Raw genomic sequence first — 23,770 nt, forward strand, 5'->3', positions numbered from 1 at the left:
GGTGAGCGGCATTTCAATAGTAGGTGTTATGTAGGATGTATGATGAGAAGATTGTTCTGTTTGTTCTTGATGTGATCTTGCTCAGGGGTTTAGTGTTGAAACATGTTGTAATAACAACGGTAAAGGGGTACATTATACGCTATCATTGCCTGAGCACAGAACTTGTTATAAGGCCGATTAAGTTCACTTCAGTTATAAGGGAACAGGAAGCATTAAAGCTTATGTGACCATAATCTGAATAAGGAGAATTTCCGGGCAAGGGTGATCAGACTCTGGTTGAAAAAAACCTCACTAATTTATTAGAATATATATATATATATTTTTAATTGGGAAGAAGTTCGCTAATCGTATGTTTGGAACTCCGAATAATCACATTAGAATCGAGTGATTGTGTGGCACTTGGATCTTTGATCTCCTCGTTTTTTAGTTAAATTTTGAGGGAAAATCATCGGGCATTACTGGATTATGCCAACACGCTTGTTGCATGGTGGAACCGAGAACTACAAAAACTCAGGAAATCAACCAGGCGACGTCTGAATCGTGCTTGTAAAAGCAATAAGAATGAAGAATTTTTAAATTTCCGGAACTCACATATAACCGGCTCGAAAAACGTTCGAAGCGAGACTTCTCTTGAGCATGGACCGAAGCATTGTAAGGAGGAAAGGAGACTTTCAGGTTGTACAGAGTCCTTAAAAAGGATAAGTCGGCAAGTTCGACTCTTCTAGAAAATTGGATGGAACTTTCACGAACTCCACAGACTCTGGAGTTGGCTCTCTTGGAAATACACCATCAAGGAGAACAGATGATAGAAGTGGGAGGGAGAGAATTGACAGTTTCTGCAAATCTTTCAACACGAAAGTATTGGAAGGGAGGCGCTTACCAGCGTGGAAAGTCGTGTGAGTCTGCTCTTCATGCAACTCTGAAAGGCGAGTATGCGGTGGGGGTGTTCGTGGACATTGAAGGGGTGCTTGACTGTGCGTCTTCTTAAAAGCTCTGTGATATCGCCAGAGAGCATGTTGCTAATGAAACTTTAATTGAGTGGATCTATGGTATGCTAACGCAGAGACTTTGCTGTGTGCTGAAGGGTGTGTTGATCGCTACCTAACAACGGAAGCCAAGGAGGCGTGCTATCGTCACTTCTATGGAGTATATTAATCGACTCACTACTATGCGAAATGCAAAATCTTTCAATACACGCTCAAGCTTATGCGGATAAAGTGGCCTTGTTAGTTGTTGGTCGAGATCTTGGAACGGTGTGCAGGAATACACAAGGCGCCATTGATTTGATTGTCAGTTTTTGCCTCAGACATGTATTTTGAGTAAATCCAAATAAAATCACAATGGTACTATTTACAAAAAGGAGGAGACAATGGACGTGGAGGCACAGAGCATTGGAAGAGTTATTAGAGGAACTGAATCACAATGTCTTCTGATTCTTGGAACCCCATACATACCCCTGCAATAAAAACGAGAAGTGGGCTTTTCCCTTGGAATAATATGCAACGGTGTTTCTAGTTGAAGTGTATGCGATCCTAATGGCGGCAACCTGGACGAGCGGTTGAAGGGGGACGTACCTGTAGCGATAGTCAAACTGCACTGAAGTTGTTGTTTTTTGACTACTTCAAAAATTCGTTTTGAAATGTACAAACCAATTGAACCCCGTTTCTAGATTCAATACGGTGCAACTACTCTCATTGTGGTGTAGAGGTAAATGAAATTCCAAATGCCTTAGCAAAGGAGGGTTCAATTTCTCCCATGCTCACACCGGAACTAGCAATTTGTTGCTATCAAAAGCTGAGAATAAGCTTCCCATGGTGGCAGTTGATAAAGCCTTAATGCTGCTAGACACATCGAACTTTTCCTGTCAGAACCAAACAAACATACTGCAAAGTTTATCCTGTCGAAAAACAGAAGGACCTGCAGGATTATTGTGGGCATTTTGACTGACGATAATTCACTAATTGTATGTTCAGAATAGGAATTCTTCAAGATGATACGTGTCCATCCTGTAATGGGGAAGCCTATGGGTCACCAGACATCAGATTTTTGGTGTTGATGTGCTCCAACTGCAACGGGTAGCATTAGATCCACTAACAGAAATCCTGCGATACAAAAACGAATCTGGGATATTCCTTTAGACGGGGGAATTGAGTACAATGGACTATTAGGTCTAAGTGCTCAGAAGTTTTATCTCTCTTCCACCTCATATATATGCAGACCCATACAAATGACACCCTGAAATCCAAGTCCAGTTGACGAAGGGCAACTAATAATTCAGTTAATTGGCTGGGAGAGGTTTCTTATTAACTGAGGACTAAACACTTTCTCACACTTAGAGGTAAAGGAGTTCAAGTTTCAAGGTCCAATTACTATAAGAGCGATATCTACACTTCGTTTTCATGAGAAGTATTTTAATCATGTAAAAATTCCTTGCATGTTATGAGCAAGAGAGAGATAGTTTTCGGCTGAACTATCACCTAGGGAAGCTGGATATCTACGGACACTGCCTGCAGGTTTTGTGAGGAGGAGGACGAAACCTCTATACACGTCCTGGGACAGTGTCCGGCACTTGTGCAAAGTAGGTCGAGGCTTCTGGGAGAACACTTACTACCAGATGCAAGGCTGAAAGATCTAGAAGTAGGGAACATACTAAAGTTCCTAACGGTTATAGGCCTGCTTGAGATACAATGATCAATAGGTACACTATAACCAGTAAAAGGGGCACAATAGTTCTTCAAGGACGCGGTGCGACTTTCCCTTAACAGAATAATAATAATAATATGAGCAAGAGACATCTCAGGGATTTATTATTATTGACTATGTATGATCAACGTGATGTGCAACACGTTCTGAAGAACTATTGTGCTCTTTCGATGATTATAATGTGCTGGTAGTACCACTTAGTCCTATAATTTTTATTATTATTATTTGATAGTCTCCTAGTTGTATTTTTTTACTACGAACGTGTTTGTGACATTGTCACTGTCCTCTTTATAGTATCTGCGGATGATGTTCTCTGATATCCTCGGTTTAGCTTGCAATGATTGGTGGGTATATTCACCGTGAACCTAATACACTTTTAATCATTCGACGTTTTCGGATACTCATCGAACTAGGCACACAAGATTCCAATGAAGACTGCGAGCAAAAAAATCAAACTAACATCTGCCATTCTTCTTTCCATGGCCTTGCAAACACAAACCGTCTTATCAGAATATTGACAATCTCCCACGAAAGGGAATTGCTTTGGAAAATGCAGCTGGAAACGAAATGCACCAATCATTTTTGTATCATTTCGGGCTTTTATGGGAAAACTTCATGGCTATGTTACCCAAATTAATTACAATTTTGACAAATTGTGCAAAACAATTTCACGAGTGTGTGGGGGTATTGATATACAGTTTAACACATCAAAGAAAGAGACTTTATTAGAATTCATCAAGATTGTAACAATTATTTTGCTAAAGGAGATTTCATAATTGTCTGATAGAGCAAGCACGGTTTTATTTGTTAAATTTCCACCAAGCAGCAATATAAATTTGAGATTAAGAATCTTTTTTTCCCGTTTGTAACTTCTAGTAAGGATCTAATTCTGAAAAGGGCATATTTAGGCCAGGAGATGCACTATATATGTATATAGGTAGCCCCAAAAACAAGTTGAATATATCGAACTTGCAGTCAATCGGCGCTCTATCCCCTTAATGTGCTGTTTAAAATGGAATTTAAATGTGGCTTAAGCAGCAGACTGAGAAGGATGTTTTCATTTCTGACTACGCTGTGCAATCATGCTGTGCAATGCTTACTTTAAACACAACTAACCCATACCTTAAACTTGATCCAGGGCCTTGTTATACAGTCTTAACCGTTGTCGAATTTCTGAGAAATTTGTTTATTAGTCTAAACAAAAAAATTGATTTTGTTCTGTTTGTGATGGCACCAGTTGCTAAATTTTTTCTGTTGTCTGTATATTAACTGTTGCGACAAAATTTTGTAGGGATCAATGAGGGTTAAGATAAAATTTTACACTATAGGAATTAGTTGAATATATGCGTGCCAAACATTCTAGCTTAACTTTCAATCATGAACACCATACGGACAAATATCTTTGCCATTAGGAAGCGAATACTCCTTCCACCAACTCCTCAGGAGTCTATTATGGCTCTTTTCCATTTTGTTCTTTTAAAATACAAGTGTGAACTTTGAATCAAATAATATCTATTACTGTGGAATGAGAACTTAATTTTTGTAGCTCAATCATCATCTAAGCAAGGAAGAGTCTAGCAACGATGCACGAGTCCAGATAAGAAGTAACCGGAGCTAAATTAGACGATGATATTTACTTTTATTTGATCGCTATTAATTTCACAATTCTCTTTATCATTTCATATGAATTTGGAATCTTTGAACACTATGGTGTGTTTCATATCGGGACTGGGTTAATAGTATTTTTTAATATTTGATAGTAGGTTTGGATAACAAAGGATTTGTGACATTGTAAACTTTTTAAGGTTTTGTTTATAAATATATAAATATATATAAAACCTTATTAAAATCGGTTCAGTGTCTGTCAGTCTGTCTTTCATACGCACTTTTCTCAGAAACGGCTATATCGATTGACACGAAATTTGGTGAGAAGGTGGGAACTGTGAACGCGCAGACATGGAACCAGTGATATCCTTCTACGTTGAGATTTATTATTTTATTTACATGCAAAAAGGGGGTGTAAAATTTTTTTTCACCGAATATAGTCATGTGGGGTATCAAACGAAAGGTCTCGATTAGTACTTTTCGATGCCGGTCTTAGTTTTGTGATTTATTAGAAAGGCGGGGGGTGCGGGAGGGTCGAAATTGATGATTTCTTTAACGGACCAATTTTCAGAAACTACCCAACCGAAAAATCTGAAAAAAATCATGAAGCTGCCAGACTTGTTTCACCAGACTTGACTTCTAGAATCACTTGGCAGCATTGGCCCTCGCTAGAGCCGTACAACTGTATATGAAGTGTGCAAGAGTTGTTGTGGACTAAGCCCATTTTCGCCATGTACATATAGTCGCGATTCGGTATATATATGGTATTCGTGCGTTATAAGTGCAGTGAGTCCTGTTTTTGTAAGTCGTAGGGCTAGCTAGTTTGTAACCGAGAAATCAAGTAATGCAAACGTTGAACAAACCCATAGACCATTGAGTTCAGTGCAACATCGTGATGCTAGCTCAGATGATAAAATAGTGGATTTTAACGTCTCTGCAAATTGCGATTCTCCAATGATGGATTATATACTGTTTCAACCATCGATACTTTTCGAAGGACGCTAGTATGAGTCGGCAAGTTAAACGAATCTGAGTAGATCCCTGTTCCAACTTCGCTGCCCATTTTAAAACCGCCGGTAAAACTACAATTACAGAAATTATGTCTCCACCGTTCTTCACAGCTTTCGATATCATGGCGTAGACGTTTCCAAGCCTGTTTTTTTTGTATAAAATTCACATGAAATGAAAAACATATACAATATATTAAGTTATATCTAAGGAATGTGTTTTCCTTCATTTTCCTATGCAGACAAAATTTACTTGTCCGATATTTTCTCATAAATTTTCCACTCATCATTTGATGGTCCAATTAATTGCTAATTTGTGGGTCTGGGCTCTGTAAGCACACTGGACCATACGTTTTCTATGGAATTCAATCGAGGAGAGTTGCCAGACCTCCCTTAGCATACTATGATTCTGAGGTATTTATACTTTATGCTTTAATAAGAATTTCGGGACTCCTCCGGCTTTCCCACATAGATGCTTGGTGCTTGCAACCACTAATACTGGAATTGTTTTTATTCTTATGGTGTCTTGCGGACACAAAAGGGATATTCATAACTTTTAACATCGTAGAAAATTTTACAGTTCTAGTCTCTGTTCACTAAGGCCATTTGCATTACAAAAGCAGATTTTTATCTTCAAAACTCTTCTTCGTGTTTTTTTTGTCATTAGCATTGTAGAAACATATTTTGATTTTTGATCACTCCTCCTGCATAGGGTGGTTTGAATTTTTTTGTGCGGGCTCTAATTATGCACCGCAGAGCGATGCAACTTTTTATATTTGTTGATTATATTGATTTTTGGCCCCCTACATGAGGATGGACGATTGCATAGCCTACATAATGACGAAATCTATGAGCGCTACCACGACCGTCTGGTTGTTGATAAAATCCGGCTTAACAGGTTGCCGTGGGCGGGTCATTTAATCCGTATGGATGCGGGTGATCCAGCCCGAAAAGTCTATAAGAGCCATATCTATGATAGAAAAAGAAGACGAAGCAGACCCTGCCTGAGATGGAGCGATGGCGTAGGTCAAGATTCTAGACAGCGAATTGGTGGACCTCGGCGCAAAACCGGGGTGTTTGAAGTTCCTTATTAAGGCAGGCCTAGACCGGATACCAGTTATTGCGCTGTTGATGATGATGATGATTATATTATGGCCATAGTTTTGTATTTCTTCTGGAGATACGAATTCTCCTATTCTTTTCTATATGGATATAACGGCTTTTGAGAGGCTTCAATGAGTTCAGCATAGGAAAGATGTTAATAAAATTTCGTTTCTTTTTTTTTCTCCCCAATGCTCACCTACTCACTGGAGTTGGCATTTCGGAATATTGGCGTTGGTTTGAAAATAGTGATGATGTTATGCTCCCTGGTTATTTCTTTTGCAGATTGTGAAACTATTTTTTTTCTGTGATCAGTATTGTATCAATAAGGGCTGTCTTGATAGGAGCGTTCTTTGGATATCTGAATTGCCTATGCACCTTTGGTTTTTCTTGGGGTTACAGGCACAAACTGTGTGACTTGGAGGAGATCGTTGTATGCGCTTTCCGTTTCGAGAAGCGCTTCTCCAAAATTTTTGTAAAGGGCATAAATTAATAGGAATCACAATCAGATCCAATTTACCACCATCTATATAATTACCCTTGTTTTTAGTAGTCCAAACTAAACAATATTTAGTATGGTTTTACTGACTTACAATTTCAAATTTCAATCTATAATTACTGTTATTTTTGATAGATAATCCTGTTAAGTCGACTTGCATCAAGTGACAGCTACATTTATTAATACCAATGGTTTTCAAATGAAAACAGTGTTGAAAAAGCCACTATCTGAGCTTGATTTGGCGGTTTTTCAACAATTAAAGGATATTCATTTTCATTATTTATATCTTCTATTTGGATGACGTGTCAATCTTGATTACATCATTTTTGTGCTGCCAATAGTTTGAAATGCAACCGTGAATATAGTTGGTCTGTCTTAAATTAGGTTTACACCTACCGCTAGTGCGGACGTTTCTATTACTTTGTTTTGACTATATGCAGAGCACCCACGGTTCAATGCACGGCGTCTCTTCGACTGACAATATGCCTTATCATTTATATATGGATCGTGAAGGGTAAACCAAACTAAATTTGCTCATAGCTAAAATCAGTATTCATCATTAAGATTGACAATTTTAAATCAAGTCTAGCACTTAAACTATGATATTTGAAACTAATGGCCTTTTCTTGATTGCTTCGTATTTATCATTTTGTTTGGTTTCATGACAACATAACTTTGAAATGAACTTTGTTAGAGTGAATGAATTATTTTAGATGTGATTAAAACTTTTTCTTATTGTGGGAGAAAATAAATATTTTAAAATAGACATAATTTGATTTTTTGTCCAAAACAAGCCTGTTTAATCATTATATTGTGTCATGAAGGTTAGTTACATGCTGATATAAATGCGGGAGGATTATCTTAAATGGAAGAGCCAATTGGAAATTTATATTCTTCCTAATTGTTCTATGGCAAATGATTGTTTTGAGCAGTAAGGGTTTAAATGTATTTACTGTTTGCGAAGTAATATGAATTCAAGTATTGATTTGTCTGTTTGGCTTCGCAGCAACTCAAATAATTCGAAATAATTTCCAAGCCAGTTTCTAAAAGCTTCACAGCGTTTGCTTCTATCTCAACTGACATTCAATCGTCTATAGAAATAAAATTCACCAAGTTTCTTGTAAACAATATAATCTAATTAATTTAAATAAATAAACAAAACAAAACATTAACACTTAAAACAAAATGAGATCAATCTTCGAAAACGGACATTATCTTATCGGCGACGACGTCCCAATGGTCCCCAACCACTCGACGAAAATAGTTGAGGTACTGTTCGACGCTCATTTTTCTTTTTCTCTTGAGTCGCTGTCATTTTCCCATCACATTCCAAACACTCAACCAGGGATATAATTTCCGGATTATGGTCGACATTTCTCTTCTTATTTTCGCTATTTGTTTCACTTCTTATCTCTTTAAGTTGTTTTCCAGTTATATAGAATGTGGAATATGGTAAACCGGCGCCACCCCAACCAGTTGTTACAAATAAGTCACGAACATTTCGATGATGAATGTCACTTTGTTGATCGATTGGTATAGCCAGGATTGAAGTGGTCACTGCAACTAAATAGCACACACTAACGAAAGCAATCTGGAAATAGAAAAGTAAATATATAATTAAAGTTATGGTACGACCTAAGTTGGAAATTTAATGGTAGTTCAATAAGAAAACTTTCATGAATTTGTTTTAACAAATTCTGATGAAAGTAGGTCTTTTTGAGTCGAATGATTTAATAGTAACATTGCAGCGTCTGAAGTACATGGATCCGACGCGTGAAAGATATTGAAAACCATCACTTCTATCTAACCCGAATGTATATATGATGGATCGAAATCTTTACACTGAATAAAGAGAAGTGAATCTAATTGAAAGCCGATCCTTTTTTCACGTCTGAAGAGGTATTCTAGCTAACATATTTCATTCGCGAAATTTTTCTCTAATTAATGATAACTTGGTTGGTTTTAATGTTACTCCGCATATCACACGAATCCGGTTAGAATTAGGGATTCCGATTCTATAGAAATAACAGTCAGCACGAAAATTTGAATGGCGAGAAGAAAGTAGAGCGAGTTATAATTAGGTTTATGCTGATAAGAAACTATGAGTAGTTATCAATCCATCGAAGACGCAAGTGCTTTTTCTAATTAAGCTGTATTTCACTTTTTGTGAAGGTCACTATAATCATTGTGTTTACTAATTGATAATCACTCCTTTTTACAATAGCTTTGAAAATGTGGGTTATCGCCAAGAGTGATTTCGATAGTGCCTTAATTTACTTGAAATTCTGCAATAGAATGCATTTCATTAATCGTTTAGAAGTAGACTTTATTTCATATACATAGTCCCTAATTGCTGTGACGAATTGAACTTCGTATTTATTGCACTTTAGAACGTATATGTTTATTTATGAAGGTTTAAAGGTGGCCAACGGTCATTGAAATTTGAAAAGGGCAAAATTATAATTATGACATGTCTCCGATTGGACACGTTTTGGAATTTGAATGTTTTGGTTTAGCTTTTACCAATTCTAAACAATTTTGTAAAGAAAAGTAAATAAAAGTTGCCTCCGCCTTTTCTATATTTTATATAGAAATATGGAATCAGAATGATAACTCCAAAAAGGTCAATATCACTTATAAAACTACATTATTCTTTTTGATTACAATTTTTAGATAATGGGAACGCTGGAAACCACCATATTTGAGTTAATTTCTTGAAGCAAGCCAAATTTTTAAATAAGCAGCACCTAAGAAGAGAAAGAGTAATCTTTATCATGAAATTATATAACCTTGAATTTTTTTGGGATATCTCAGCAGTTTCGTCAATTGGTTGGTTATTAGTTGGCATTTGTCTATAGAAAATCTGTTTTCGATGCCTGATTTAAAGATACAACGTATCGTATTGTGCCTTTTAACATTGGAATTATGGAAAGCTGATTAAATGCGATCATGTAAGGGTAAAATATTTCGACGTCGGTTTTTCGAATATTTTGTTGAGTACGTAGTTAATGGGGAAGGGATGAAAATAATAAAAAATGGATTTTAGTCTGCTCCAAATTTGACGGGTTAACGAGGATGCTATTTCTCATTTGCAACTAGATTTCGAATTTTCCTTCATAAAGCTCATATAATGTTGCCAATGAAGGTCTTTGGTCTCCTGTTTCAGTCCTCAGGAGCATGAAATATCTTATAGCAGTTTTCTGTTTAATTTGGTATTATATTGTACAAGCGTATTGTAATACCAGGCAGATATTGCCATTGGTAAACTCAATGATCAGATGGTCACGGAAAAAATGTGGAGATAGGGGTTTATAAAATTGACATTGAACAAATATAGAATGAAATAGTTTCTGCTTTTTCTAGATATAATGCTGGGAAATTTACTCTTAAAAACGATTGGAGCACATATTCTCCGTATTAGAATTGCAAATTCAAGAGTAGATTAAAAATCAAGGAGTTACTTTCTTACTGTTCTCTATTGTGAATGCTGTTTTTGGTAGGCAAACAATAAGTAACAAAGGCTTCAGCAGTGGATTGGTTGTTCGAAATTTAGATACGTTAGCTTAAAGAAACGAACAATTTGCCACCTTTTTAAGGTTTGTTTGTAAAACAAAACCTTATTAAAATCGGTTCAATGTCTGTCTGTCTGTCCGTCTGTCTGTCTGTTTGTCACAGGCACTTTTCTCAGAAACGGCTATACCGATTGACACGAAATTTGGTGAGAAGGTGGGAACTGTGGACCCCCAGACATACAGTCAGTGACATCCTCCTAAGTTGAGATTTAGGGGGGGGGCCCATACATGTAAAAGGGGCGTGTAAAACTTTTGTTCAACCAAATATAGTCATGTGGGGTATCAAATAAAAGGTCTCGATTAGTACTTTTCGAAGCCGGTCTTAGTTTTGAGATTTGTTAAAAAGGCGGGGAGTGGGAGGGGTGCAAAGTGATAATTTCTTTAACGGAGCCATTCTCAGAAACTACCCAATCCAAAAATCATGAAGCTGCCTCTATACGGTACCCAGGCCTCAAAATACTCTCCATATCGATATCTGTTCAAATTAAGTTAATTATAGTATATTACCAAATTTTTGAGAAAGCATACTATCTCCAAGTTTGATCGAAATCATACCATTAGTAACAAAGTTACAGTGGCTCAAAGTTGTCTTTACCGTCTAAATTTACAACCCGAAGTACTAAATTTGATATGCTAAATGCATATTCTTAACGGGCTACGTACAAATGGGATAGTTCTACACTCAAATATACTCACACAAGAAGTAAACAAAACCTTTCATACCTGAAGCGCCCAGCTTCCGGTTTCCCGACTTGTTTCAGATTCTTTCTGCATATAGTTGCTTCAAAAACGGAAGAAAAAGATTCATTTCGAACGTATACAATAAACAATACTCTAGAAACACAAATGACATAATGCAATGTGGACAATTCAAAATGCGGAAAATGAAGTGGATCAAGCCAGGCGTTGGTACATTAGTATCATAAGGAAATCGTAGCTGAAAATGGTTACCTAGGGAAAGTTGTGGATTTGAATGAAGGAGAAATTATTCGATTGAGGTAATTTCTATGTTAGAACGTTTTGCTTCGCGACAATCATATATTATCAAACCTCTCCAAGAAAATTTGGAAGCATTGAGAACAGATATCGTAACCCATATTAGCCGAGCTACTTTTTCTGGTGTGGATATTTATTACAGAAATATCAAATTATTAGAAGAAGTGGAACATTATCTTGAAATGTTCCTTGATTGCAAATGGGGAGCGATTTATTCTACGGAAAATAAATGATCACAAAATTGAGTGAAAGTCGTGACAATTTTTCAAATGGACTTGGGGTAATCAAATAGAAAAATCAGTCAAAAATTTGACAAGGCGTTTTACTTTTCCATAACGGTTGCACTAGACCTAGTAAATAAATGAAACGTGGTGCTTGGTTCAATTTAGGGAATTGTGTTGAGATTAAGGAGTAATGGTAGCTTCGATTGAGACTATATATGGAAGTCCAGAAGAATTGATATTTCACGCACTTATCACCTGTTTTCGTGGTACAACTTTTTTGATTGAAATAGAAAAACTTAAAAGGCTGCGTATTTGAGGAAATTGGCCCTATGTTAAATAATTTTCTACTTAGTTTAAATTTATCAATAAAATATCCAATTTGGATTTCGAATAAACTTGACGACTGCAATAATAATACCCTAATGCATGGTTCGCGAACCCGGCGACTCCTCAGCCTTGTATCAGGGATCATAGTGATTTAAATGAAACATAGGGCCAAGTAGTAAATAAAAGGGTGACAACTTTTTGCCTTATTGTAACGATAGAATATGAAGTTAATATCTTCTTCAAAATTCTTTCCCTTTCACCTGTCCATGGAATACCGGAAAAGATTGAGAATGAAAATTTCTAGTATTTCTGCTCACAGCAAAAGTCTTCAAAATTGATAATAAACCGAACAAAACACATTTAACTGTTGTACATTTTTACTAGGGTTTTGATTTTTCCTTGATATCTGTATTTTCTTTTCGAATTAAAGACTCTCTTAGAAAGCATTTGGATAAATTCTTGGTAGAGGCACTTTTTTCAACTTTTTATAAACGTTTGGTGCTACCTCCGAACTCATTTTGGAATATCATCAATATTCTTTGCACCAGGAAGTAACAGTCCAGCTGGAAATTGTGGCCGGGATTTACATGTCATTGAATATTGATAAAGCATTCCGAAGTTGTACAGTTTGAAAGGCTTAATGATGGTGTGAACATTGGGATTTTTGATATTTGGAGTTTCAATGAAACGATTCAATTCTTTTCCATGCATGCGTTATTGAAAAGAAAATTAACCGCTTTACTTATTTTGTTCTATGTCGTCTTTCCTATTCGATATTTTCTCTAATATTACAGATTCGAGAAACTAATAAAATGTGATGATTGATTGCAAAAAAAAACACAATTCACTCTCTTACAAAGGCAATCAATTTTTGTAGACATTTCCGTTTGTCTGTTTAAGTTTTGCGCCAAAAAAATCTGATGTTCTAATAACCAAATTTGTTAATTGACAAAAACTTGGTATGGCTATCGCACTACTCAATAACAATCACCAATCTTAAAAATCACTTACATAATTCATTTTGCTAGCTGAATCTGCTTGTTTCAAATCGATGAAACTATGAAAAACTATGAAAAATTGTCAAGTTCCACGAAAACGTAAGAAAAAATCACATAGAATATTATAACGAACTAAGAAACCGTTTTGCTCATCCCGACCGATTGACTTCTCATTTCAAATTAAGAAAGTTGATTACAGAAATGCTGGTTTTATAACTCATATGGGACGCATGACTGGTAAAATAGAGAGATATTGGCACATCCCACAATGCGGGTCATTGATCATCTGCCGATAATGTGATGTGGGTGGAATTCCAAAAATTCCGGTATTTTTTATTTTGGCGGGCATGCAGGGTCATGTTGCTAATACATTTCTGTTAATTAAATTTAAGTGAATTCGCCGTTTTATTGTTATTATATATTATATAGTTAAGGTATTTTTTGGTGCTAATTGCTACATGAATATGATTATGTAAATTTTCATAATAATTAAGTCATTATTGAATCAAAGTCCATCGCGCTCTCGGGCTCATTATCCCAGACATCTGCGGTGCATGGTGCCAGACACAAGTGTTTACATGATGATCATCTCGTTTTATTTTATGTGATTTTTTAAGTTCGGAGGCGAACACTTTGGATGAAGCTGTTATCAGTTTGTCTAGGAAACAAAATTTCCGTAAGAGAGCCATATTTAATATACAGTGTTGATTATAAGGATAGCCGTATGTGATGATGATTGATTTCGTAAATGTCTTTTGTTTTTTGTGATACTCCAGCGAGTGTTCTTCTTTCACGTTTTGGAAACAGGTTCATCATCAAATACGTATTCATTCGTTTAATTTGGCCGACTGTTATATAAAAAGTCGCAAAACTGGGAAGTGAACGCTTCAGGTATGAAAGGTTTTGTGTGTTGTACAGTTATCAAATATGCACTATTTTGCAAGAATCATCTACATAACTAATTTATTCTGGGAACTACTGTACCGATAATGGTCTATTTGGACCTCTTTTTATATTAGAATTTTTTGACAGATTACGACCCTTGTGAACTGGCATCTAATTGTTAAATAAGACTAATTATTTAGAAAATCATGAACAAACGTGCACCGCAGGATCGTGAGAAATTATCACTGAAGTTACTTTTACGATAAAAGAATGCAATTTTCTCCAGCTGATCCAGAGTCCATTAAGTGGTCAAGCGCTAATTTTCGTAGTACAGCTGAACGTACTACGAAAATTAGCGCCCAGTTGAAAAAACTTTTTTGTGCGCTCAGAGCTACTTATAGTGCAAAACATTGATCTTCCGAACCCACTAAGGCCGGTAAGTTAGTGAATGGACTCCGGATCAGCTGGAAAAATTGCGACATGAGCCTGACTCGAGAAACAATAAACTTATTGAGAAATCATCTTCAGGGGCGCATTGATTTCACGTTTTGGCTCCCTAAATTGGCCGGCTAGACCGTGTGAGATCATACCGTTGGACTATTTTCTTTGCAGTTATGTGAAGTCTTCGGTGTTCAAGGATAACCGAGCTTCAAACAACGTTTTGAAAGTCTGTATTACTCGAGTTATTTGTCAGATACCGGATGCGATATTCGAAAGCATCGTCCAAAATTAGGCCATCAAAACGTAGTCGCGAGAAACATTTAGACGATATAACTTTTAAAAAGTAAATGCTGTAGATTATTATTTCCAGTATTAATAACTTTTTGGTCGGAAAGTTCGAATTTGAATTTGAAACCCTGAGTCCATTTCAGAGGCAGCGAGTTAAAATGGTGGCTTTCAATGATTGATTTCCGATTCTGAAGCTTTTTTTATCTTATTTGCTCTTTATTCTAAACTGATAACTTGAATTGAATGTAGAAACTAAGATAGGGTCATCTATTGATATTGTGTTTAAGTTACTATGAATGTTTACTTAAATCTCGGATACCAGTCAATTCAGCTGTGAATGAGTACCTAAGTCAAATCAGGGTAATAATCTCGGGCGTAAGCTGACCATATTGCCTCCTATAGGGCACTGTAATCCTGTAGTGTACCGTTACGGTCTTGAATGAAGTGCTCTAACACACTTCAAGACCCTGATCCAATTAGATTGTTTCGCCGACGATTATTATTATTATTATAACCTGAGTAAGTACTAATTCTTTAATAAGGCGGGTTGTACTATTAGTCAGAGGTGTAGAGAAGCTCGGGCTTTTGGGTTGAGAGTATGCGTTTTGGAAATGGTCTGCAAATAAGTTGTAAATTTCCTGTGGACTAGAGGAGACTAGTAGAGACTGTACTTTTTCGTTTCAAATTAACGAAGTGAAGAAATTTTATAGGGTCATTGATAATTGTTTCCCCCATTCAGTTCACATGTAACTCATATGCTTCGCGGGGTTTAATGGACAATTCTTTGGCTAGCTCATCATATTTCTTCTTCACGGATTTTGGGATTATTTTTAATAGCCTTATAGAATTTATTTCTTTGTTTTCTTAAATGGCTTAGTTGTTTGTCTAGCCAGGGTTCTGCAAATGTGTCACGTTTCTTTATGATGGGCACATGAATATTGATGGCGTGGAAAATGATCTTGTAGAAGGAAGATATGGATACATCTAGATAGCGATGACAGAGAGGTTGCCCAAGCTCCAGTATATAGATAATTTTTAATGCTTCCATAGTCAGCATTTGAAAAATCATATACAATTCATTATTGTACGATTGAGTAAAACAAAGATTTGTAGATGAAAGTTCAACTGTAAGGGCGAAATTATGAGCTGTGTTAGAGAAAAGATTGTCGACGTCAATAGTTAACAGTAGTTAATAGTACTTCATCTCATAAAAATTGGTGAAGATCTTATCTAACCATTCGCCATTCTGGTTAGAGTCGGAATAACCTGCAGTAAATCATTGCCAAAAAAGTACTGATGAGAAATCGGTTGTGTCTAGGAGGTTCACTGGTAGAAGACGATTATTATTTTCGTCGATAATAAACCTTATGCTCGGGCGATTGAAGTCTCCGAGCACAATCATTTTGTTTTCTTCGTTTAAGGAAGCGATGGCGATTCTTAACCCCGAAGCCAAATTTTTCCAAAGAATTGTTATGCCTATCGTTACTTTTTAGCATCTCCCACAGCTTCTACTCGCTGTTTCAATGGATCTTTGTTCTGTCAACGCAGACTAATTAATAGAAAAAGTCTCCAGGACCGAAAAATTCATTGAATACGAACACAAACATTTCGTCAAGTGCACCCTTTTTGAGTGGCCATCAGATCTAGTGCTGTTGATTGGTCGAGTGATATTGAGTTCAGTTCCACCATCAGCATGTATAAATTGATCAATTCCTTCAATGTTCTGCCTCTAAATGAAGTGTGCGGTGACGGATCACACTGAAAACATTAGTTGCGATGTTTAAGGAAAGATGTCATATTCCATAAATACCCGCCACGTTATTCAGACGTTTGAAGACGAGATCTAAAATCTGCACCACATTGTTCTACAATAACCTTTGTGGTGATGTGATCAGCGTCAAATAATCCGGGGAAAGGTTCAACTGAAACGGGCACGAGGCGAAAATAGGAGAAATAAAAAACAAATACCGGTTTGGCCGCACGCGTTGAGCCGGAAATACTCAAGACCTGTATGCGCCCATCGAAAGGGAAGATAAATGACGGATCCACATCCTCAGTAGGTGTTGTCTCAGATCTTTATGAATCGTGGCCTTTTGTGTTCCCACCCTTCCTTGGCATCCACAGGTAATCGACCTGGGTCTCAAGTTTTTCTGTCTCCACGGGATTTTAAATTTTTCTCGTTTTAGCTTCGCGGCCTTTTCGATTCTAAGGTTACGCAATTTAAAAAAATATATATAATTACAAATGACTAAAATACTATTAAAAAAAAGTTTGTGGCATCAAAACGGCGCACTAAAGCGCTAATTGGGCTCCTCGGAGTGGCCAGTGATACCTACCTACCTACCCTACACGTTGCCTAGGTTACATATATAGCTTGAAGGCGGAGACGTCTTCAAGGCGGTTTCTTATCTTATGCAGGTCTTCACAATAACGCCAATGCTAAGCGCGCAACAATCGCTTTTCGTATGGCCGAATCCTTTCATTTTTGTATTTTAAAATCATTTATTTAAAAACCAGTGACTTACACTGAATACATAGCGTTTGTTTCTTATTATTAGCCTAAATGTAGCTTATGTATCATAATTAAATATTTAAAAGAACGGGTGGCTATTACAATGTTTGGCCTGCCCGACCTTCTCTGATATTACTTTTTATGGTGTATTTACGTTACACATTAATCTTGACAATTCATGATTAAAAAAAATGGGCATATATTTGAGGAAAACTGCGCCTGCACCTAGAGCGCGAGAAGTCTTATTTACTTAAATATTCTAACTTAATCTAATCTAATAAATAATACTTAAATCTAATTCTTATAACTAATGTTTTTACAGCGCTCACAATTTCGCGCTTAACCTCTGTGCACCCCTACCAGGTAAGGAGTGTCGAAGAGAGAGACAATTCCGGGTTTTAATGCAGAGCTCACAATTTCGCAAGGCTTTAAGAATGTGGCCAATGAGGTGGAGTTACCCGCCAGACAAAGTTGCCTCATGAGTGGATTGGGGTGATTCTCCGTTCTTTCGAAGAATCTTTCTAACAGGTTGAGAGCGAACTCTCGAAGAGGTTTAACTTTTGCTCGCCTGTACACTTCGGCGTTGCGGCCGCACTTCTTGGTTTTCCAATTGTACGACAAGTCGACGTAGTGTCTCAAAATTTTGCGCTCGAAGGACTCGTACTTCTTCATAGCTTTGGTCGAGCAAGAGATCCGTGTAGGGACTCCGTAGCAAAGAATCGGTCTTATGAGGACTTTGTATAGGGTCAGTTTAGATTTAGTGTTAAGTCCTACTCTTTTGCGAAGAATAGAGTAGATTTTACTTAGTACACCGCGTGCTCTGCTGAGAGCAAGATTAAGGTGGGGGTCGAATCGTAAGTGTTCATGAAATAGCATTCCCAGGTATTTCATCTGTTGTGAACTGTTTACTACGGTATTCCCGATGCGTAGCTTTAAGCGTTTAGCTTTTCTGTGGATAGATCTAGATCCCAAGTATCTGGATTTTCTGCGAAGAGTAATAACTTGTGTTTTGGCCTCGTTGATTTTTATCCCCCAGGTCTGGTAGTACTTGCAGAGATCTGTTAAATATTTCTCTATAGCATTAGCTGCCTTACCGGGTCGGAGGCTCGACGAGAAGATAAGCGTGTCGTCAGCGAACTGTAATAGTTCTGTGCCGCTCTCTGGGATTGGAGCGTCGGCCTTGAAAATGTTGTAGAGTGTAGGTCCTGAAATGGATCCCTGCGGTACTCCAGAAGTAACCGGTAGGAGATCGAAATAATCATTTCTCGCGCTGACGTAAAAATGCCTGTCTTCGAAGAAACTTATTATAAGTCTGATCAGCGGAATAAGGAAATCAAGGCTGATTAATTTGAAGATAAGTCCGTTGACCCACACGGAATCAAATGCCTTTTCAAGGTCTAATGCACACACTACTGTGGGCTTGTTATTGACGTTAAGTCTGCTACTCACTGAATCGTGAAGGTAGCTTAGTGCGTGTTGGGTCCCGTGCTTTGTCCGGAACCCGAATTGATGGTTCGGAATAATGTTTTTCCGATCGCAATGTTGGACTAATCCCACTGTCCATACTTTTTGGAAGAGCTTGCCCAAGTTGGAAAGGAGAGACCGAATCCTTTAAAAATTCTAAGCTTTATAATGGCGGAGTGATGGCTTCTCGATTTACCTGCCTAAATTTGGGTGCCGATTAGTGTTTGTATTCGTCTTTATACTTGTCTCGCTGCTGTAGGCTTATCACTTGCACGACATTAAGTGTGATAAGGAGCGTAAAGTGCAGTGTCATTGAAGACGAAACAGGAAAAAAGTATAATAAGAAGGGCATGACTAGGTGGCTGCTTTGTGTTGAGTGTGAGTGGTGAATAAAAGCAAATGTAGTGAGAAGATTCGGTGGTTGAATCTTCGAGTTGACTTGACCTGCCTTTGTTTCCGTTGTTTTTTTCCAAGAAACACTTTATGATGATATCGTATTTTCGACTTAAAACGGAAACATGAATCATTGCTATACGTTGAGTTGCTAAGATCTTATTTTTCTTACCAACTTCCATCCAAACATGGGCAAACATGCCTCATTGAATACGGTGTTACTATAGGCACTTTTCATATTAATTCCAGGTCACAATTTAAAAGTCTTGATTAAAGTTTACAAACTCGTTTTTCTCTATTCTCTGTTGATCAAAGTTTTCACGCTAATTCTTCTCTTTTCAGGACGCTATGTAGGGAGCCGACCGATCAAATTGCGTAAAAGTACTTGGAAGCAACGCAGCATCGAGATTGTCAAGAAAAAAGAGAAAGAAAAGCAAGCTTTATTACAAATGTTTAATAAAACTGGCTAAAAACTAAATGAACTTTAGTAATATCAACATATAATCGGTCAAAAATATGGTAAAATAAAATGGATGACGACATTTTAATTGGAAGTTTCTGCATTTAACATTTTGTAGTGTGATGATTAGCATTTTGGCGGATTGAGGCAAACGTTGTTACTAAGCCTAGTTTGCCACTGACCCTTTTCTACACGCGTCCATTTTGGTCATTCCAATTAAAAGAATTGGGAGAGACAATGGATTCTTATTGAATTTGCTATGGATGACTTTGAAGTTATTTTTGGGGATTAAAAAAAAATTTTGAAACAGAAAATCTAGTTAAGGGTCTTCATCATACGAGAAGTGAATTTTGTTGGCATTCGAGTGATGTTGGATGAAGAAAATAATTGGTAGTCAGTAAAGAAGCCTTTATCGTGATTAGCTGGGAAAATATTCTAAAAAAAGTTACTAAACGAAACCACTATTTCTGAAATTTCCTTTTGATTTATAAACGTGGTTAATAAATTTGTCTTGAAATCGTTAGGTTGTCTGCCACCTTAAATGTATAGCGACCACGATTCCAACGAGTGATTTGTGTCATCTAAGTATATATTGTGCAAGTATGTGTATATACCAATTAAATCGTTACGAAGCGTAAGTACCGCGTTTAATTGGTACTAATTAAAATTTGCGGATATTTTTCGCGCGGAATCGTGGAAAATGCGTGGGAGTAAAAAATATTTTCAATTTTGTTATCTCAAGAATTGACTAGATTTATCGGATGAATATTGAATCATTAATTATTTATGTTTTGTTAAAAAATATATAAACAGTACAAAGATTATCGAAGATGGCGTTAATGCGATCACATGGGTCATGATTTCTTTAGTTAATCTGGTTTTTTATATTATTTACGGGATTTTTAAATGGATTCTTGTTGTCGCTTGAGGCATTAACTCTTTATCAATGACTTTATGTTATTTATTTGTGAGGGTGGCAATGGGAATTTGGAAAGGTCATTGGGAAAATATATTGTTTACGAGAATCGTTAATTTTTATAACTGCTACAATACAAAGTTTAAGTTTCAACGGAATTATAAATGAACAACCAGAAAAGCTATGGAAGCTGATTTGAGTGTATCTCAAAGTAACATTTTCTTGATGAAGAACCGTTAAATGTACGAAATACCCAACGCTGTGATGGAAGATGAATGCAGTTGAGTTATGTAAAATTGCAAATTGAGCGATATTTTTCAAAAATCTAAAAACCTATAATATAAAATGAAAAAACAATTAATTAGTTCGGAAAAATGCTCATGTTAAGTGACAAACTTAAAAATGTTAAATTCTAGCATTCAATCCTTTCAGTGGGCACGTGATCATAGGCATTTTTCCTCAAGTATTATAAGCCTCTCGCTTCTCAACGTGTCGTGTACAAACATTTGTGTTGTACCGAATTCAAAGTCATGTTGAAAAAATATTTGCTATCGATAAATAGTTCGATGAGCTTATCTGAGGCTGCTCATTAAAGATTGGCAATTAAAAGTGGATGTCGACAAGTCAAATGTATTCTGACTAAGAAAAAGATCACATGGAAACATCATGATGATAGACTCTAAAAAGCCATCATTTTAACTAACATGGACACTTAGTTTCGTTACGTAACCTGCTACTCATTAAATTAAAAGCATTTCCGTTTTTTTTACCAAACTAAAGTGGACTTTGGTTCCGATTCTTTGTACACATCTCTTCGTTTACATCATGAGAAGTCAATCAAGTGATTCGAAAATAATGAACTAATTGGGGAAACATTTATTACCCAGATAAATTCTTGGGATTAAAATAACACAGAAATATTTAAAAGTCCCCTAAAATGAGTCATAGGTGTAGTGGAATGAAAATATGTAAAAAGTTTATTTAGTTAAATAGAAAATTTTCGAGCAATTGAAAACATAAACACAACATAAGTTTGGAAATTGAAGTAAAAATCTTTGAAAAAATGATCATAATTACAAACTATGTAGACGGTAACTAATACCTGCATTACTTTTTAATTCAATTTAAGCAACTATGTTCTGGAGTTTATTTCATTTTGCATATTGTTTAACTACTAATTTCTATGGTCTTTGCAATTTGGATTAGAGTTGTTTTAAATCGGGTGATTGCAATAGCTAATTCAGATCATTCAGTTTTAAATTGAAGGCCACACTGTCATGCATTTTCTTTTTTTAAAGTTTTGTGTAAAACAAAACCTTATTAAAATCGATTCAATGTCTGTCTGTCTGTCACACGCATTTTTCTCCAAAACGGTTAAACCGATCCGAATCAAATTTGGTGGACAGATGGGAACTGTGAAATCCCACGCATACAGCAAGTGGCATAAATTTAGGTGGAGTTTAAAGAGGGGCTCCCCATACATGCAAAGGGGGGATTCAAAAATTTTTTCACCGGATGTAGTTGTGTAGGGTATCAAATGAAAGGTCTCGATTTGTACTTTCCGAAACTGACATTAGTTTTGGCATAACTTGCAAAGTGCGTGATTAAGGAGTCAAAATGTACGCACTTGAAGTGAGACAGGACTCATTTTCGGAAACTACCCAACCTAAAAATCCGAAAAAAAATCAGGGTGGTACGCCTAGATGAAATCTAGGCCTCAAAATATGTCCCATTCCGATATCTGCTCAAATAAACTTACTAATAGTATATTACTACTTTTTAGAAATTTACTGAAAAACCCCCCTTAAATTCATCCTACGACTTCCGAATTTTGTACCAGCATAGGGGACAATATTTCGAATATACGTGCTAAATTTCATGGAAATCAGGCAATTAACGCCAAAGTTATAGCAGTTAAAACTTAGCAATTTCGCGCGAATTTACTGCTTCCAAAGCCATGCAAATTTCCCGACTTGTTTATTCATTGTTATCTTGGAAAATGCATACAGGAATACGTTGAACATTTAAATGTTTTGCATAAAACCGAGCCATAATGTTTGTTGCACGCAAACAATTTGATGATACTGATTCGTTGAGATGATGATGCAGGCAGAAAATGGCCGATTCAGATGTTGAGTTAAGTCTTCCCATACGTATATGTGGAGAAAGGGTTTATATTTTTTCCAAATATAGTCATATAAGGTAAACTTTAAACCGAGAATTTCGTTAGAAATAGAATTGCCAACTGTGTCAGAGTTTCGAGCGGTGCAAATAATGATCTTTCGAACAAATTATATAATATGCGGAAAAATCAAAATCAAGATCCTATAATTAAACAAAAAAAAAATGGAGAAGAACGAGTTCAAGGCAAAATTGCAGACACTTGTGTGATGCCACTTCATATTGAAGCTTGAGAATCATCACACTGAGTCAAGGTTACAGTGTAGAGTGTTCTATATATTTAAATGAAAAAGGATGGTTTCATTGAGGTGGCGCGATATGTCGTATTTAATAGAAGTAGTTTGTGAAATGTTTAACTAAAAAGTCGCATCCAGGAAAAGTGTCAATAACTGTTCACTGCGCAGCTCGGACAAATCTCAGACTGCACCTAATTTTTCGGGCTGCCCTAAAGGTGAGGAACTAAGAGAAAATACACACAATGCAAAACATTTCTCCGGTCGATTGTGGAATATTTCTAGTCGAGTTTTCAGAAGCAGATCCTAAGGGATTCAGCGTTCGGGCTTCAATATCGATGGAAATCTCGAGAATCTCGGCCAAAGATATTAACGGTGGTCTCCTCATTCACACCACTTCATCACAATTCCTAACCGTCCGGAGAAGTTCCACCTCCCTAGGACAAAATGCCTAGTTACTGTAAAATGTGGAGTGTTCCTCCAAACAAAAGTGAAATAATATAGGCCATTGATGCACTCAAGGGAAGTTTCCTCAGCATCGTTCATTGTAACTTCTGCAGTTTATGCAGAGCGTAATTCACACTAATTCCGCACTTACATTTTATATGTAAAATATGACATTCATTTTTTGGAACAATACTGAGGGTTTGCCAGCTTTAGAGGAACCAATGCAAAACGCACAACGGACGTCATTACAGTTATTTCTTAATAAGCAACTGTTGCTTCGGACGGGCGCGCGGTGAGCAAAATTGAAATCCGAACACCAACATAAGAAAGACGATAAGTTTTCCAAAAGGGCGGTAAAAGGATTTGTAAGTACTTCTTTTATAAGAGCGTACAGCCTTTTGGATACAATGCGAAAAAAATTAACGAAGAAGGTCAGAGCAGATTACAAAAGAAACTATATTTTCGTAGGCAAAATTGAAATTCGAACAAAAGTAAAAAATCGTAACAAATGGTATCAA

The 23,770-nt window shown here is 36.6% G+C and overlaps 2 protein-coding genes across 3 annotated transcripts in view; one reads left to right on the forward strand and one right to left on the reverse strand.

Annotated features, from left to right (window-relative positions):
- The window catches only part of LOC119646721 (RNA-binding protein 42), a 31,826-nt gene extending 12,257 nt beyond the window's left edge, over window positions 1-19,569 (forward strand). The window contains exon 3 of the mRNA XM_038047300.1: window positions 19,358-19,569. Coding sequence (XP_037903228.1) covers window positions 19,358-19,485 — 128 coding nt within the window. The 3' untranslated portion in view covers window positions 19,486-19,569. The remainder of the gene's footprint in view (window positions 1-19,357) is intronic.
- LOC119646722 lies at window positions 8,030-13,236 on the reverse strand. 2 transcript variants are annotated; one of them, XM_038047301.1, is made up of 2 exons: window positions 13,046-13,236; window positions 8,030-8,506 (listed from the first exon to the last, which is right to left on the reverse strand). In XM_038047301.1, the coding sequence occupies exons 1-2, from the start codon at window positions 13,052-13,054 to the stop codon at window positions 8,132-8,134; spliced, it is 384 nt and encodes a 127-aa protein (XP_037903229.1). In that variant the 5' UTR covers window positions 13,055-13,236; the 3' UTR covers window positions 8,030-8,131. The 2 variants fall into 2 exon arrangements, with proteins under 2 accessions (XP_037903229.1, XP_037903230.1); XM_038047302.1 differs by lacking the exon at window positions 13,046-13,236 and adding an exon at window positions 8,829-8,852.
- Window positions 19,570-23,770: the final 4,201 nt, after the last annotated feature.

The sequence above is a fragment of the Hermetia illucens genome, chromosome 1 (genome assembly GCF_905115235.1).
Source record: "Hermetia illucens chromosome 1, iHerIll2.2.curated.20191125, whole genome shotgun sequence".
NCBI lineage: Eukaryota > Metazoa > Arthropoda > Insecta > Diptera > Stratiomyidae > Hermetia > Hermetia illucens.